The sequence below is a fragment of the Perca fluviatilis genome, chromosome 14 (assembly GCF_010015445.1).
Source record: "Perca fluviatilis chromosome 14, GENO_Pfluv_1.0, whole genome shotgun sequence".
Lineage (NCBI taxonomy): Eukaryota > Metazoa > Chordata > Actinopteri > Perciformes > Percidae > Perca > Perca fluviatilis.
In genome coordinates, this window is record NC_053125.1 from 7,679,784 (window position 1) to 7,699,218 (window position 19,435).

At 41.1% G+C, this 19,435-nt stretch overlaps 1 protein-coding gene across 6 annotated transcripts in view; it reads right to left on the bottom strand.

The window, feature by feature from the left end:
- The window catches only part of LOC120572295 (RAS guanyl-releasing protein 2-like), a 54,632-nt gene that overhangs the window by 30,797 nt on the left and 4,400 nt on the right, over positions 1 to 19,435 (bottom strand). For 5 of the 6 annotated variants that reach the window (XM_039821550.1, XM_039821548.1, XM_039821546.1 and 2 more), the window contains exons 2-7: positions 6,811 to 6,984; positions 6,469 to 6,571; positions 6,189 to 6,245; positions 5,838 to 5,969; positions 4,238 to 4,388; positions 2,570 to 2,743 (exon numbers count right to left, since the gene is read on the bottom strand). In XM_039821550.1, coding sequence (XP_039677484.1) covers positions 2,570 to 2,743; positions 4,238 to 4,388; positions 5,838 to 5,969; positions 6,189 to 6,245; positions 6,469 to 6,571; positions 6,811 to 6,880 — 687 coding nt within the window. In that variant the 5' untranslated portion in view covers positions 6,881 to 6,984. Of the gene's footprint in view, positions 1 to 2,569; positions 2,744 to 4,237; positions 4,389 to 5,837; positions 5,970 to 6,188; positions 6,246 to 6,468; positions 6,572 to 6,810; positions 6,985 to 7,416; positions 7,458 to 19,435 lie in introns of those variants that run through there. The other variant, XM_039821549.1, reaches the window with a different exon arrangement.

The following is a 19,435-nucleotide window of genomic DNA, read 5'->3' on the forward strand; positions in this document are numbered from 1 at the left end:
AAAAAAAGATATATAACACAATAAAGGAAAGGGGATAAAGCCAAAAAGTATAATATGAGAACAAGAAAAGATATAGATTTTATGTAATATACCAATTTTTTGTAAGGTAAACAAGAAGGAATGCAAAGCAGCAGTTTGCTTCAATATAGTATTTTATCTCTAGTAATTTATGGAATTACTGGAACAAAAACTAAAGGTACATAACAGTAACAAAGAATAGTGTGACTGATCCTGCCTCTCTCCAGCATTATTGCGGCAAGTTTTCTTCATCACATTGGATGTCTGCATCATCTACAAATACAAATGAGTGTGGTGTTTCCATTGCTTTCACCTCCATTACTTTCTGAAAAACAGTAAGAATGCAGTTTTACTATAGTAAAGATATAGTGTTTTTCACATATTTTTTTTATAGCTGTGTTCATAACCTCAGACATCTTACCTGGACATATTGGTATCTTTGCTCTTTTACCTGTTTCTCTCAAACGGTACAGTGTAGAATTGTTTTATTCTTATTTGGTGTTTGTATACATAAAAAGGCTATGTTTTTTCTATATAAATACCATATATGTTCGCTAACTAGTCTAAAATAAGACTACGTTTTAAGAATAAGTTTTGACAGCAGTGTGTTAGCATTTGATCAAAATGCTGTGAATCCACAGTTTTGTGCACGTTGTGGTTAAAGCCATGGGATAAGAGCGTAGAGTTTTGAAAACTGTGTTCAAGCAATGAAAAACGAACTAGAGTTTGGTCCACATGAACTGCTGCTGTGCAGACTGTAGTCTGAGTTCTGCACATGTGACTCCAGTTGTGCCCACTGTTGTTTAGCAATCTATGGACAATCATGTGAGTAATCACCATTCAATGTTTTAATGGATTGACAGCCCTAGTGTTTACATTAAATATACAGACATCTATTGTACTATTATAATGGCTCATGTTCAAAAAATTGTTTGTTTCTCTCCCACCTTTCATTCCCTTTCTGTACCTGAACTTGTATATGCAGCTATGAGTCATGCCACCTGCATCCACTCTCCACTGATCCCTCTATTGTAGGATGCATCATTGAATTCAGTGTAATCTTGGTGTAGTCATGGACTCAGACCTGAATTTTAAAAGCCACATTAACATAATAAAAAAATCAGCCTATTATCACCTTAAAAATATATCAAGAGTTAAAGGACTTATGTCTCAGCAGGATATGGAAAAACTTGTCCATGCTTTTATCTTCAGTAGACTTGACTACTGTAACGGTGTCTTTACAGGTCTCCCCAAAAAATCAATCAGACAGCTGCAGCTGATTCAGAACGCTGCTGCTCGAGTCCTCACTAAAACCAAGAAAGTGGATCACATCACTCCAGTACTGAAGTCTCTACACTGGCTTCCAGTGCCTCAAAGAATTGATTTCAAAATACTTTTACTGGTTTATAAATCACTAAACGATTTAGGGGCAAAATACATTTCTGATCTGCTACTACACTATGACCCACCCAGACCTCTCAGGTCGTCTGGGACAGGTCTACTTGTTGTACCCAGAGTCAGAACTAAACAGGGGGAAGCAGCGTTCAGTTTTTATGCTCCACATATCTGGAACAAACTCCCAGAAACCTGCAGGTCCGCTGCAACTCTCAGTTCTTTTAAATCTAAGCTAAAGACCTATCTTTTGGATGTTGCTTTTCTTTAAATAATCTATTTTATTAACTTTAATTTCTTATACTGCACTGTAACTTTTATTCTTATACTGCACTATCAATTTTATTCTTGTCTTTTAATGTTTTTAATTTGTTTATTAATGTTTTTAAATTGTTTTTAATTGTTTTCTTACTGCTCTTTAATGTTTTATGTAAAGCACTTTGAATTGCCCTGTTGCTGAAATGTGCTATACAAATAAAGCTGCCTTGCCTTGCCTTGCCTTACAGTACATACTGTATAATGAATTGATGACACACTCTGTCTTAATTTTCTATTCTTTTCCCCAAATAGCTCAGCTTCAATTTTGGGAATATTGTTGCATTTTATTGTCCGTGAACTGTCAAAATTGTGTATCTCTATTTAGGTGAGTTGTATTCTTCCAAATACATTTTTACATGGTCCTCCATTGTTTTAAATAATTTTACAACCCCTTTGGCCCATAAAAACCTTTGGATAATGCCAAGAAATGCCTTATTACCCAGCTAAAACAAGACTTTCTTAATTCCTAGAGACGCTTTCCTCTGACAGCAGCATTATGCGAAAGAGCTCCCAGTCGTCATCTTAACATGCTAATACCTCTAAAGCCTTTTTAAATTAAATTCACTTTTTCTTTTCTTTGTGCCACAAAATGGGAAATGATCATGCGTGTGTATGTGTGTGTGTGTGTGTGTGTGTGTGTGTTGTCATCTAGGCTTCACTGTGACTTTTCCCTCTTCTCTCTTCATCACATCTCTAATTCACCTTTCTACGACTTTCTCCCCTCTTTCTTTGTGGCTCCAGGCAGTCTGTCTGCTTCTATATGCACCCTGAAGCCCCCACCCCGCCATCTCTGTCTTAAAACCTCAGCAGTAAACAGCCTTAAAGGGCCCCGCAGACAGACCTGTGCCACTCTGATGAAGTGGGAGATGACGGCGGCTCTCTGCGGGGCGGTGGGCTTGCTGAGCACCATCAGCTGGATCCATTGGGAGACGCTGTTGAAAAGCGTGATGAAACGCTCCAGGATGGGGTTATCCACTGTGCAGCCATGCATCACAAAGCTGTGGTAGTCCTGAAACTAAAAGCAGGAAAAAGAATTACACATTTAGTTTCATATATCAAATTAAAAAAAAAACATACTTCCTCAAAATCCTCCTCAGAAATGTTGTTGTAAAAGGTCTGTCACAAAAAAGACACTATTGGAAATTTGGCATCCAGTGTTTTTGAGATAGACCCACACTTGAGACAAAACTCAGAATATCCCAGGCTCTGCTGCTTGATTTTGACAATTCTTTAGTTTAATTGGTCTCCTATATATCTCCCAGCTTAATAATAGTGCAACACTAAAGTGCTGGAATGCCCCTTTCATTTTGGGATATATGCTTATTCGCTTTCCTGACGAGACATAGATGATACCACTTTCATGTCTGTATGGTAAATATGCAGCTGGAGGTAGCAGCTGGTCAGCTTAGCATAAAGACTGGAAAGGCTAAGGTACACACTGGCTGCTTCGCGTGAGCGTGTCAGCTGGGTGGCGTGTCCGTTCATATTTCAGCTCCCATGTTAACAGGTCAGAGCTTACACACTGCCTGCGCGACACGCACGTCTCAGGCGCACCGAAAAACACGTGCCTGCTAGAAATAGAACCGACGCCTATTTTTCACGCGACACGCAAGTGTGTTGGAAGCGTTTCCAGGCAAAATAGAATAGGAAAAGATGTTTATATGTCAATTTGACACAAATACATATTAATAAATGACATTTTGATGTTTGCTTGAGTGTAGTAAATCAGTGGGAAACATACATGTGTCCAGACAAGGCTAGCAGCAGCAGTGCCGCGTCAGACACGTTTCTGGTGTGTAAAGACATAGAAAAATCCATGCAGCCGCCACGCAGCAGAAACGCCACGCTTGTACCACGCAGGCAGTGTGTAGCCAGCCTAAAACAGCTAGCCTGGCTCTATCCTAAGGTAACAAAAGTCAAGAGTCATGTGCCTTACTATTTCTTGGCACTGTCCAAAGGATTTACCTATGGAAGTGTATTTACCAAATTGTTGAACTAGTCCTTGAAGGCAGCAATGTGGATAACAAAGCAGTCAACTGGCTGATTTACAGCCCATCTTTATTCTGGGAAATATAAAACAAGACAGATTTGCTTTCACCTACAGTAGTCTAAATGCAGAAGAGTATCATTATAGACTGCACCAATGCTGCTCTATATTTATATTTCATGGCTTATTTTGTTTTATATTGAGCCAGAATATCTTTTAGAAGAGACACAAAGACAAAGCCAAGACAAATCACTCCCACTGCCCCCGTCTTGCCACCAGCACCATCACACTTGAATAAATTATCATCGTGCATTTAAATCAGCACACACCCAGTCATTGCCTTTGCTTCCCAAAATAACACTCAAAGAGCAAAAATGTTTCCAGAAAACAAATGTAATTACTGCCAGTTAAAGTGGATTTGAACCGCAATTGCTAAGCAACTATCGAGCCAGCAGCAGGTGAAATTAGTAGAGCATTCAAAGAAATTAGGAGCTGTAAACATTAGATTGTGGGCAAACTGACCAGGATCTTGCAGAAGGATTTGTACTCCAGGTAGGTCAGGTGTTCAGCCAGTTCACAGGAATCAAGGTGGTCAAACAGCAGGGACATCTTCCTCTTTTTGGACACTGACGGGACACGCTGAGTCACCTGCCGCTTCCATTTATAAGACGGCCTGAGAGGGACGAGAAAAAATATTTAATGGACGAATTCTCTCCTTAGGTCTTTTGGATAAAAACTAGGGCTGGGCAATTTATCAATATTATATTGACATTGTGATACAAGATTAGATATCGTCTTAGATTTTGGATATCGTAATACCATATGGCATAAGTGCAGGTACAGGCTGCATTACAGTAAAGTGATGTAATTTTCTGAACATACCAGACTGTTCTAGCTGTTTTATTATTGGCCTTCACCCACTTAAGAGTGATTTATGCTTCTGCGTTAAATCTACACCTTGGCCAGTGGTGTAGTCTAATGTATTGGTCGTGGGTATACTGTACTGTATATATTAGCCAGAATCTGCCTTTTGGGGGGGAGGGGCGGGGGCATATTATAGTGGAGGGTCTGGGTGTCCTCCCCCAGGGAAGTTTTGAGCATCAACGACTTCATTTCCTGTATTCGGATACACTTGTATGCACCAATTTACGGTGGAAATACCTTTATTTAGCCTATGTGAAGAAGAAAAACACAGATGACCATTCAAAATATATATTAAAAATATAATGGAAAGTATGTTGTTGCGTGTCATTGGGCATTTTTAAGTGGGGTATATGGAAATCCTGGAGCTTTCTTAGTGGGTACACCGCGTAAACCTGCATATCACGTAGACTACACCACTGGCCGTGGCTACATACGTAGGTACGTGTAGATACGGACACTACGCCGTAGCCTGACGTGCACCTCTCGAAAAATGTAACTACACGTCGCTCGGCCGTGGCTTGGTAGCGTTGCATTTCCCCCAACTCATTTCCTGGTTCTCCTTCTCCATAAACAACATGAAATCAAGGAGAGGGTTAACTTCTCCTGGTACAGATTTCCTGCCGTGGTCAGAAAGAACAGGGGAGACACTTTGTTTCTCTCACTACGACTCTAAGCTAATCGCCGTCACTCTCTCACTCGCTCTACCACACCCTCCCTACGCACACACACATGCCGGCCCTGCTATTCTCTTAAAGACACAAGTATAAGTATAAACTTCAGGCCACTTCCTTAGGCTATGGCGAAAGCTCTGCATGGAGGACAAAAATGTAATTGTGTAAATATTTTTGTGAAAGCGCTATTAGTCAACCCTACAATATTGTTTCGATATCGAGATATTTGGTCAAAAATATTGTGATACTTGATTTTTTCCATATCCCCCAGCCCTAATAAAAAGTGTTTTCAACTTCATCAACACATGCAGAATTTATTTCTAGAAAGGAAAAGTCACGAATGTGCTCCTTGTAAAGGGAAGTTGAGGTCACACAGAAATGGCTTTTATTGGAATAGGAGGTCATTGACCCTGCATACTGAGAACACGGGCAATAAAAGGACACGCCGACATAAACACCCACAGACCAGAGACATTCATTCACGCTGTCGACAACATGGCACAGCTTTCAGCAGCCAATTCACTCACACGCTGTCGAGGTCAATGAGCCGACTCTGGCTCTCGTTGCCCTCGGTGGTCAAGAGGTCTTTAAAGTCTTTGATCTGGTCGGCCAGCTCCGGGCTCAGATTGAACTCTGCTGGAAACTCAGAGATCCAGTACCTGGAAGGCACAACAAAGAGATGAAAAGGATGGAAACTAGTGCAAGGGACATAGACTTGTGACACTAAGTTTAAGACCTTGATTTTTGTTGGTTAACATGATGATAGACAGTGACTTTTTGCCAAGTTATACAATTCACAAACCCACGAATGAATCATCAGACCAAAGTTCAGAGAGGAATTGCACCAGAAGGGGTAAAAGAATGAATAAGTTTATTACTTGACCAGGTGGCATATTCTTGTTCGGCGCTCAGCAGTGCTGCTGTCCTCTTGAGATCTTATCGATAAGTCAAGGTGCAACTTTGCGGCAAATTCCCCTTTTCAGACTATAATAAACTCTTTTAAATCCAATTCAAATTTAACAGACTTAGGAAAAAGAAAAAAGATAAACAACAACAACAACAACAGATCTGGCATTGAATCCATTTTCAGTAAGCGTAATATAGACGGAAACCAAAGAATACATGTCTGAGGTAGCAGGAAACAAGGGTGAAGGATACTTGAGCACTAGCTTCTTAGCCAAGTCGGTTGAAGGGATATACCAAGGGTGCATCATGAGAAACATGCGGACCAAGGAAGCATCCTTCAGAGTGCCGCTCTCATCTATAAGAAGAAAATAGGATGTCACTCATCACCTGATATCAATTAGTGATTATCTATTTTGGTAGTCAGTGTGAGTTGTTGTCTGACCACCAACATGCACAACAGCAAACATTTCTACAGAAGACATAGATTCCAAATGATTTACATGAAAAATAATGCAACAATTCTTCTTTTTATTGACTCCCTTTGAAATAAATGTAATTATCTATTTCAAAGAAACAGTGTGTAAAATGACCAACCGAAGGCTTGGATGCTCGCTTCCACCAGCTCGTCCACTGCGGCCGACTGCTCCGATAATATGGACTCCATCGTTCCTTTCCTCTGTGCTTTTCCCCTCGTCTCTCTCTCTCTCTCTCTCTCTCTCTCTCCGGTTTGACTCTCGTGCCTCTCAGGCAAGCGAAAGAGAGTAATTGCTGTGTGAAGCACAGAGAGAGAGAGAAAATGAAATTCACAGTTGCTGCGTGTTTGGAATAGTTGTGTGGTCGGTTATTTTGCATCCTACTTCACACTGCAGAGATACAGTATAGCCAGTGAGTGTTTACCCTACATTTAAAACTGGTGAATTTTAATGGGGATATCTGCCAGTCAGTGTCAGCCCCTAACTGATATGATGGTTTGATTTGACCCAACAAATTCAAGGTGTCAATCTGCAATCCTGCACTGAAACTAGTACTTGAAAGCAATACTTGAGTTGAGTACAAGTACAAGTACCAGAAAATGACTTTGGTAGAAGTTAAAGTCACCTTTTAGAATATTACTTGAGTAAAAAGTCTTAAAGTATATACTGTATATATATTTATACTGTACTTAAGTATCAAAAGTAAGTTTATGTAAATAACACTTGCCTGCTGGCTTCTGCTCTCTGCTGTTGTTGTTGCTGCTGTGAGACGAGTGCTTAGGGACATCTACAAATTACAACACTGAAAAGAGATGCAACAAAAATATTTTTAAATTTAACTTATTTTTTAAAGTAAGTGCTGTAATATAACTAGCAGGAGACAAGTAATAATTGAGGTAAGTTTGGAGACATTACCTTATTTAATCATTAAATTAATACATATTTTTGTTGTATCTCTTTTCGGTGTAGTAATTTGTAGACAGCCCTAAGCACTCGTCTAACTGCAGGTAGCAGCAGCAGCAGCAACAGAGAGCAGAAGAGAGCAGGCAAGTGTTCATAAACTTCTGGTGTACTTACAAACTTTCCAATCCATCGTTTTATGAGAGCATAACCTATTTGTACTAGTGTAGACCTTTGGTATCATTTCGGGTATTATTAGTGGGGTAACTTACGAGATACAAACATGGGTCCATTAGCCCCTGCGCTAAGCTAATCAGCGGCTAACGCTACTCTACGCTAACTCGCCCAATGTTAGACCCAGGTGAAAAAAGCTTCTGGGGGGGTGTTTGGCTCGAGGTCATGGTGCAAAGGACCCTAGGGTAAATTACTCCAAACCATCACTTTAAGTAAAAAACTTTTTCTAATGAACTTTATGGCCAGAAGCGTGTTACGTTATCTTCATCACCACTGTCGTCGGGGTGATCATCATCGCCATGGTCTGTTACCATGGCGGCAGAGCCTGCAGCAGGTGCTTCCATGCCCTTATCAGTCATTATGCTTCCTCCTCTTCTTCTTTAGTAACCCTAACCCTATGTTTTTTTTGCCGCTTGGCAACAAACAGGCATTATGTCACCAACTGGAATGGAGCGTGCATTAACTTGCAATCTAGGAGCAATGATTCGCTAAACCTGCTTTTTTCCAGTGTAACAAGTCTGATTCTGATTTTATTTTGTAACGAGTAACTAAGATGCTTAGGGGAAATGTACAGGGGCGTCGGACTGGGGGTAAAACCAATACTGATTACCAGGGCCCAAGGGGAGAGAGGGCCCTTGAAAAGTCTGGAATATATTTTATTTTACCTGAATATTTTCATTTCCTATTTAAATTTAAATAAAAGTTAGTGTATTTGCTGAATAACTTGGTTGATTGACTGACTACATTTTGTATACAAAAAAGACTATCTAAGGTCTCACCCACCCCTTGCTAATGTGCCAAATGGTTTAGTCCATATGCACGCATTTTGTTTATGTTAGTTCAGTTGAGCATCTGGTGGAGCGCAAACTTCTGCTGTAGAAATGTCTTTCTCAAAGAAAGTCAAATCATGCTACCAAAAAAGAAAGGTAAGACAGGAGAAGGAGAGAAAACAAAATGAGGGGAAACAATTGGTAACTGACTTCTTTTCAAAGAAAGGGGAGCACAAACTAAAAAACAAAATCCATGGTGCTAAACTGCTTGAATATCTCCGCGACCGTTAGTGCTGAAAAACGGACAAACCCATTTGCTAAAAGACAACCCATTGAAAGAGCAGAACATACACTTTAAAATGATAATTCGGTTATACATGTAATCTGAGGTAAAGGCTAAATAAATAAACTATACTAACAATGCTGTTTGCATACAACACACCATTGTAATAGCCTAATTTAAAACATGTTTAATTTTAAATTAATAGGCTATGATGTCTATAATTAGCAATAATAGGCTAATCAGTGTCATAGGCTTGGTAGCTCATCGGTAGATACATATCATGTCAACATTATAGTTATGTCAGATTTAGTAGAAACATTGTGAAACACATGGCCCTCAGTTTCAGAAATTGTCCCACCAGGGAGTGCTCTCCTGGGAGTCTCACTCTCTCTCAGCCGGTCCTCCTGCATCCATCCACCATTTTGTTCTTTGTTTGGTTTGGTACACCTTACAACACACATCACACCATTCATTCACTCATCCACACATGGCAAAGACAACTGATGTCTACTACATTTACACACCCCACTATTGCATATCTGTTTAGTTAATTTGTGTTATTAGTATATTTAGTTAAATAAACTACCTTTTGGTTAATCTATCTGTGTGTGACCTCCCTTTTGTTGCCGGCCTTGAGCCAAACGGTAACAGTTACAGTTAGGATAAGCGGTTAACATCAAATGTATCCTTCATAGAGAAAGATAATAGAGAACATCTGATTGAGGATGATGGGAGTGAAGACAGCAGGGAGCTCTGAGCATAGTGTGGAAATGAGAGATGAGGAACTGGAAAGTAGGCAGAGCAGTGCAGACCAGTTTTGGCCAGAGGATGGCCAGATAAATTTCCAGATGATCAGAGAGACACCATAGTATGCAGGTTGGCAAGTAAAGGTACAGAGAAAACCACAGTAAAGTAGGCTAGAGAATGTTGAGAAAGGAGGTTTGAAATGTGTGTTATCAGGCTACTCTAAGCATTACGGTTAATAGTTATTACCCTATAAACATCTAGGCCTACAGATTCATGTGTACAGAGGCCCGATTATTATTATATATATGTTGAGGAACATGGGGGCCCATCAGGACTGCCTATGCATAGGGCCCAGGGTGTTGTGCTACGCCCCTGGAAATGTAGTGGAGTAAAAGTATACATTTTATTTAGGAAATGTAGCGGAGTAAAAGTAAAAGTTTCCGGAAATATAAATAACTAAGTAAAGTACAGATACGTAAATATTCTACTTGAGTACAGTGACAAAGTATTTGTACCTTGTTACATTACAACACTGACTGAAACGTGTTCTACTTGAAGGAGCAAAATAATAATAATTATGTCTCGTCGTGACTGAGAAGTGATTACTAAAACAATACATTGTGGCTCTCTTATGTGAACGCAAGCAGCCTACAGCATACAATTGGAGAAGTTATGGCTTGTAACAAGATAAGATATGACTTATCAGGAAATATCTGATAAAAAATATGTGTTCAATGCTAACTCGGTACACCTTTTTGATAATTCAAACTGCAGATACATTTTGGTCAGCACTCGCACAAGTATTGAGATTTAATACCTAGCACAAAAGTTGACGTGAAAATGTTTTATTTACCAGGCGTTATGCAACAGCTCTGACTCGTAATGAGTCCTTTTGATCTGATAAGTATAAGCCACATTGAGGTCAAAGCACGCTGAACTGTCTACATACTGTATGTCATAAGGCGCGTGCAGGGCTGCCTCTAAGCATGAAGTCAGGTGACGTAGTATAAATAGCAAAAACAAAAGTCCACGTAGGGGGGAGGTCGGGGTGGATGAAAAGGACGGTCACTGCTCGATCCGTACCGGAAAGCCCATTTGTTTTACACATGTGCAAAGATGGTTTAGGTTAGGCACTGACCTCAAATGGTTAGGGCGAGGATGGTCCCATTGGTCAGGGGATAGGTTCAAAACAAATCGGTTGATTTCCAGTACAGATCGGTTAGTAACAAGGACTTTCACCCAGAACGCTGTTGTTTGTGTCCCGTGTGAGACCAAAAGGCAACGTTGATGTATTCAAACTTGCGAACACAACTTAAGTTACTTAACAATAGTATCCAGGGTCTTTTCCTAGACCTACGTTTATTTGTCTAAACCTAACCAAAAACTTTAATTGCCTAAAGCTAACCAAGTAGTTTAGTTGCCTAAACCTAACCAAGTAGTTTAGTTGCGGTCCTGACCATGCAACCATATGTGCGAGTTGGGAGTGAGAATGTGTTGGATGGTTAACATGTTGCACTGATGCAAATTTAGAATACAAACAACGTAATATTGATGGCAGAATACGTAGACAGTTTAGCCTGCTTTGACTTCAATGTGGCGTGTTAAAGGTCCCATGGCATGGAAATGTCACTTTATGAGGTTTTTTAACATTAATATGAGTTCCCCCAGCCTGCCTATGGTCCCCCAGTGGCTAGAAATGGTGATAGGTGTAAAATGAGCCCTGGGTATCCTGCTCTACCTTTGAGAAAATGAAAGCTCAGATGGGCCGATCTGGAATCTTCTCCTTATGAGGTCATAAGGAGCAAGGTTACCTCCCCTTTCTCTGCTTTGCCCGCCCAGAGAATTTGGCCCACCCATGAGAGAGAGACATCATCGCTTTCAAACGAGCAAAGTGGCAGTTGGTCAAGGCCACACCCCCACCCTCCACCTTGATCCCCCCCTCTCCTCCTCAATAACTACAGACACAGAAATGGCACATCCTAAGAAAAGCTTATTGTGGGACTGGCTCTAGTGGCTCTAATTCTGCACCAAGGCTGAATTGGAAAGAGACTTCAGATACAGTATTAGGGGACCACTAAGGCCTATATAAAAGACTTCAGATACAGTATTTGGGGACCACTAACGCCTATATGAAAGCATCCAAAGAGCACCATGTCATGGGACCTTTAAAGAAAAACTTATAAAAAGCCACAAACACAATAAACAGGAAACCACAATTTATTATCTGTCCTTCACAGGCTCCAATGCAGTTTGTTGTGTACAACCAGAACACACTGCAACCAAAGTATTAAAGTCATATAATAGTCAAATATTTGGACATCCATGATGGCATTGTGTCATACATGTGTTGCAGAAATACGTTAAGAAAGAAATTTGTACTTGTAGTTTTCTTGTTGATTGAATAAGTCCTCGCAGCAGGGAACCATGGCAACCTCATCTTACTGCCCAGTCAATACACACACCTCTACACAAACGCACAAAATACATGTTTTTACCTAGAGAAGTAGACATAACCTGAGGGAATCTATTTACTCTATAATCCTGGATGCGTATATTGAGTCTGAAGCAGTCAAATACACTAATCCGATCTCCTATAACGGATGCTGCTTGATCTTGGTGTAAAATAGGAGATTAAAGAAGCCACTGGATATTTTGGTGTGTTGCTGATAAGCGTGAAGGTAACGCTGAGGTTACGCTCGAGTGACAAAGTTAGGCCACGTAATCCGCAACATAGCATGCTGCTGGATCGACTAATGGCTGTTTAATGTTGTGGTTCTGTGGCGGAGTGTGATGAGTGTGTGTACGTATCCATTGTGCCTGACACAATGAAGCCTTCCCCTGCGCTGTCTCTGCTGCAACGCGGTGGGCGGACACACTCAATTACAGGCTTCACGAGCTGTCTCAGCTACACACATTCGCACATTTCTTCAGGGATGGAGGGAAACGAGACGATGGAGAAAGAGAGGGAAGTATAGCCCTAAAGCTTCAATCATCAGTCATAGAGCGAGAGTGAAATGATGAGGAAAGAGGGAAATACTCAACCTCAAATCTGTGCCTTTTATAAAGAACGGGGTCAGATCATGGAGAGAGAGAGTGTAAAGAAATGACAGACTGCAGGACCACATTCAAAATGATGTGCTGTGTATATATATATATATATATATATATATATATGTATATACAGGGTACGATTTTACGATGGGATTTTCCCCTTTCTGGTCTACCCTGCCTTTGCTTAATTATTTTTATCCCCCGCAAAATGTATGTATCTCCCCCCACAAAGTGATCAATGCTACTTCACCAACAGACCATAGTTCTATAAGTAAAGCGCTGTAACGTGAACAGTCTATAGAGCCGTAGAACGATGAAATCCTTACCTTCTACAGAGCTCCGGGACGCCGGCTACCAGCGGCAGTTGTTTAGCCGCCAACAGGTGACTGTGAGCCGGCTACAGGCACCGCCAGATGACGCTCCTTTCAGGGGCCGTGGTAGTGGAGTTATGCCAGAAAAAGTGAGCGTCATGCGGCGATGACAGTTTAATTTTAGGCACCAAAACGACTCGTTAGGTTTAGGGAAAAGATCGGATTTGGATTAAAACACTCCCGAGCCATGGTACTGAAAGGGGGATTTAATTCTTGCATGTTTTGTTTTGTTGTGCATGATCAAACCCCCCCTCCCCCCATCTACTTTTTTCACAAACCGCACACTGTTTATATATATATATATATATATATATATATATATATATATAGCTATGGATAGACCTGAAAGTTCATGTGAAGATGTTAAAGTCACCACAGGAAATGCATCTCTGAGCCATAGAGCCATAGACTGGTATGTCTGAAACCTCAAAACAAAACAGACCTGTGAAAGCTGACTAACAAAAAGAAAAAAAAACAGACACCACTGCTCACATTTCATGAATATAATCAGAAGGGAAATGGCCCTAGAGTGTATTATTGCCACACAACAAGAGCCATTATTAATAAAAGCCATCCAGATCTGTTCTGAAATTGATTTTCGCGTTTTCGCTTCTGCATTTCTTTGCATTTCAGTTCAGAACAGTCTGTCCTCAAGAGCTGCAGATGCAAGGACATCTGGTTAGGATGGGTTACAGTGCCACCTGTGCAAAGGGTGAACCTGCTTTTAACGGAGTCTATTCTGGCACTGCGGCACAGGCTGATGATGATACCGTCTTACTGTCCATTCATCATCCCGCTGACAAGAGCTCTTTGTCGCAACCCAGAGAACAAGCCTCTCCGTGCTTTGAGGAGGATTCAGACACTGATTTATCCTCAACAGCCTCCCCCCCTTCTGCCTTTTCTGCAATTCTTTCAGTATTTTCCCCACATGATTTCTGATCGTGGTTCTATTAACGTAAAGCGGTAAATCGATTGTTAGGTAGCGCACGCTGTGAGGGCTTTTGGTGTCATCCTTGGTTGCCTGGTGACGACGATCCAGTGCCATAGATCAGGCAGATTAGGGGTGGGTTGGGGCGCAGCGGGGATAAAGGGAAGCTGAAGGGTGCCTGGTCAATCCTGGCAATGCGGAATCTGTAGTGTGCTGCTGGTTTCGTGGGCACTGAAAATGTCAGATCCCCCGGCTTGACACGGAAAGACACCTTCTCACTGCCGTCCTTCTCATTCTCACTTTTGTAGCCATAAAACAACATGAAAACTGTTCGCCACTTCATAATACCTGTGCAACCCTGTCTCCTAAAAAATCGCGTTCCCATACAATGAAACTCCATTCTCAATTATGGTTCAAGGGGAATTTTCCAGTGGCTGGCACACATTGTGAAAACAGTTGCTGTTTTAAACATGTTGTGGATTTACACAAAACTTCTTGAAAGAGATGATGGGTAAAAATAAGTACTTTGGTTACATCATTTAAGTTAAGTAAGTGATGTAAGTATGTTGCATAAACAAGTCACAGTACACACAGTACACGAACAGCTGTCTCTTGGGTGAAAGTGTGTTTGTTTGACCCATTCATCTACCACAGCCTTATCTCTACATGGGTTTTCGCAGACTTTGATTAGAAACATATTTGTAATAAGAACTAAAATGTGTGATGTATAAAATGAAATCAAAACATTTCCCAGTTTCCCTCCAAACATAACTGAGAATGCAGTTTTGTTGTATGGGAAAGTTATTTCTAGCAGATAGGGCTGACCTGTGGCACACCTATGCATTTTTCACTTGTAAAAAGTATAATACAATATGAATTTAATGCTTTATCTGCGAACTGCAGATAAAGCATGAAATTAATATTGTATTTAAATTCTTGTGTAAAGTGAGTATATATTTTCTATGCAATGGAGTAAATTAGGGTGTTTATAGCTGAATTGCCCCTGCCTAAATCACATCAGGCTCTGCTAAGTATGCCTTCTTACAAAGCCCACACATTAGAAGGAAACTGGCTGCATAAATCTTCAAAATCTTTTTATGTCTTGGAATTGACACTCGCACTGATTGATGATCAGACACTGACAGACACACAGATAATGACATCCATCCTGCTATTGATATTCCCATAATGGGCTCATTTCCATGCTAGTAAATACGCAGAGCTGATGCACAGTCTCCATACAGCCATCGATTCAGTTTCATTCCCTCCCCACTGGATTTGGGTAAAACAAGTTTGATTGATGTTTTCATGGATAATGGTCCTGAGGTAAAAGATGGGGATGCATTTATTCACTCTGATTAGCTATAAGGCCGGCACTGTTCATTCTGCCTTACACACAAACATGTTAAAAGGTTCTAGCTCCAGCATTTTAGCCACGCGACTGACGTGATGCACTGACTTTGTCATCTAGAGTCACCGTCAGGTCAATACTATTCATCCAATCCTTTGGTTTATGACCAAAAACCTACAAAATACACACTGAAACCAGATAGTGAACATGATAAACACAGTACCTGGCTAAACATCAGCATGACAGCATTGTCACTGTGAGCGTGTTAGCATGCAGTCGTTAGCATTGATCACCACTGGGCCCAAGCACAGCATTAACAGAGCTACAAGTCATGTAAAGACCTCAATGTACAACCCTGTCCCTAAAAATGACGTCCCAATACATCAAACTGCGTTTTCAAATATGTTTCAAGGGTTTTGAAACAAGTTTTTTTTTTATGATCAGTGCACTTGGTGGAACGGTCTCTGTTTTAAACACGTGGTTAACGTTAAAACTGAATTGAAACAAAACTACTTGGTAAGGTTTAGAATAATATCACGATTAAGGTTAAAATAACTATGTTTGTTGTGTAGTTTAAGTTTAAGTATGTAATGTAAGCATGTTACGTACTTTAATTAGAAACGCATTTAAAGAAAGGTCAGTTTTCCGTCCTTTCATCATATGCCACAACTAAAAACGCTTTAGCCTTTAGAACAAACCCATCCTGGTGGCACAGTGTAAATGTAGTTTAAGGGTTGGTCTCAAATGAATATGATCATTTATTTACTGTAACGTTAACCCAAGTTTGGAAAGTGAGAGCCAGTAATCTGCATTTTAGAGCTTTATCTCATTTTTCAGCCTGGTGACACCATGTGGATGAAATTACAAGACTTCAAAACCACACACACACCACTTCTTCATGTCATACACACACACCACCCATATCTCTTGCCTAACACCCCCTAGTTTGTTACAGGAAGTTGTAGCAAGGGTGCATGATGGGACAGATTTAGTTCTCCAGAGGGGCCTACAGAGCAGCTGTTGACAGGCTCTATTTACAGACTGCAGGGTACTGAGAGCAGGAAGGGAAACGTTTCCTTTTCCCTGGACACGCTGAATGCCACATCGGTGGGGGCGCACCGGCTGCGAACTGAGATTAGCAGCTACAGTTGCTCCTTAGGGACGGAGGAGGGGTGGGGTGGGGGTGACACGTAGGGAGGAGAGGAGGAATGGGAGATAAAGGGAGGCAGGAAGAGAGCGTACTCAACCTCTCTTCAGCCCAGTCAAACATGGAAAGAGATTGTTGGCTGAAGAGGGCAAAATATCAAATAGGGAGGGAGAGTCATGATGGAAAACACAGGAGGAAGAAAAAAATGCAACTTCAATCCCTCTCTCAAAAGCTAAATATATATATATATATATATATATGTATGTGTGTGAAGGAGGCAAGCAGCACTTTTTCATACTCTTAGGAATAGGAAAATATGCACATTTCACAACGTGTTGCTTGGACATAGCAGCTGCTAGAGTGTAATGTTTTATTACGTCCTCCAAAACGAAAAAAGTCACGCATCCTGTTCCACATCTGGCACACTCTCATGTCCCACATCTCAACTTTCTGACTTCAAATGAAAAGTGTCATGTGTGAGACAGAAAGGGCATTGCTGTGCCCCCTCCCCCATACTGTATCAATGTGTCACATTGTTTTTACTGCTTTGTTTTGAGGCTTCCTGCTCAAACTTCTGTCCTTTTACCAGATGCGAAAGTTTGCTTCATAACAAATACCGGAAGGGTGTTGTTGGTATGCATGTGTGAAATGTGGCGAGTATATTTCTGCATGCCCACCCTTTTTTTTTCTTTAACGTATTACAAACGTTCTCATGTAATTGAATACATTACTGTTAGATACAGTTTTCTTTCTATATTAGAGGTTCTTAGATTGTCACTTCTCTCCCTGACACACACAAATGTAACTTCCATCTCGCCATGTGATGACTGAAGGCTGAGGCCACACGGAACATTGTGTAAAAGACCAAACTTGACACATCATTCTTTGCAGTAGATTAGAGTCTGTTTCTCTTCTGCCAACTGTCTGATAATTTCACAACATGCACAGGTCAGGAGTCATTTTCTGCTTTTCTGCAATGCTGATGTCAGGAACATCACTTCCTGTGGTTACGGAGTGTTTCATCTGGGGCAAACATATTCCATGTAATGACAGTACAGTAATCCGAAATATTTGCATGTTGCAAGAAGAATGCATTTGCTAGATATCGGACTAAGGAGGATACAAACTTATGATTTATGGGAAAATGTCTGAATTCCACAAATTAAAGCAATAGTTTGACATTTGGGGAAATGTGATTATTTGCGTTCTTGCAGAGCGCTAGATGATAGGATAGAAGCTAGGATACCACTCGCATGCCTGTTCAGTAAATATGTAGAGCCAGCAGGCAGTTAGCTTAGCATAAAGACAAACCTGCCAGCACTTGCTATACCAGATAACATGTTATATCTGGTGTGGTTAATGAATACAAAAGTGCTAAACAATGCTTGGCCTGGGACCAGTAACCTCCTGGAGTCTCCACTGGTTGCCTGGTAAACATGTTTTAAAGCTAAGATAACAGCTGCTGGCAGAGTACATTTAGAGGTGTTTTTTATTAGAGTTGTATCGATCTTCCCATCTAACTCTCAGCAAGAATGTGAATAAGCATATTTCCCAACATGTTAAACTATTTCTTTAATAGCAAGCTTCCATTCCATTACCCGGAGACACCAGAGGCCCACCCTCCATGCAGACACACGGGAGGTTAAGGCAGTGTAGCTGCAGGAAAACATCCACCCAAAAAAAACAGCCGTTGGTTGGGCTCAGGCACCTAGTTATGCTGGAGTCATTCCTTCCTTTTTCATAATTCAGCTTTTCTAAGAAGTGTGTGTGTGCGTGTGTGTGTGTGTGTTCGTGTGCGTGTGCGCGTGCGTGCGTGTGTGTGTGTGTGTTCTTGTTTTACATTCATGGGGTCCAAAAACCGGGAATACAGTATACTTGTGGGGTCTGGACTGCTTTGTGGGGCCAAAATGCTGGACCCCACAACTTTAAAGGGCTGTTTGGGGGTTAAGACTTGGTTTTAGGATTAGGGTTAGAATTAGGTTATGGTTAGGGTGAGGGTAAGGGTTAAGGTTAGGCATTTAGTTGTGGTGGTTAAAGTTACGGTAAGGGGCTAGGGAATGCATTATGTCAATGACAGGTCCCCACAAAGATAGTGAGACGCACTTGTGTGTGCGTCTGTGTGTGCGTGTGTGTGTGTGTGTGTGTGTGTGTGTGTGTGTGTGTGTGTGAGTGTGTGTGTGTGTGTGTGTGTGTGTGTGTGTGCGTGCGCGTGTGTGTGTGTTTTACAGAGCAGGGCACATACTGTACATCTCTAGAGATTAATTTGTTCTTTGCAGTGTTTATCTGCTTCATTTCCTACTTCCTGTCAGGGTGGTGTTCGCTGAGCTACACGGTGGTTTTAAACAGCAGTCATGAACTAGTTTCAGGTTATGTGTGTACGCTAGGAGTTTCACATTCATTCACACAGCCAGCCTCTTCATTCCCCCTGCAGGCTTTCTCTAACAGTGTTAGCCTTGGCTAGTTCCTGTTTATATCTATCTATCTATCTATCTATCTATCTATCTCCCTAAAACAGCTTGCATCCCTGAGCAGACCAGGCTATAGCCTACCACAAAAACCACAGTTTCCTGCTCCATTCATTATTGCACATTCAGATAAAAAGTGTGGGAGATGGTGCAAACAGACTGATGAAAACAAAAGTAAAGAAATGAATGCACATTTTTGATTGCAGGTGCAGTAAACCACAGGCGTTCTCAAAAACAAATCGGATTCCCCTTCTGAAAGTGAGGCGCGCCTAACACCTGTGGAACAGAATGATGCCAGTCAACTGAAACCTTAACTAATCACAGCCATGCAATCGCCATCACTGCTAATTCACTGCCTTAAGTAATCACTACACTAGCTTAGATACAGCAGCAAGGGAGTTTCGATCCGCCCTCCCACCAGCCTGATCCACTACTGCGTTTCCCCCTGACTGATTTAATTCCAGCCACAGCTTGATTTATAGCTCTTCAGGTCCACCAC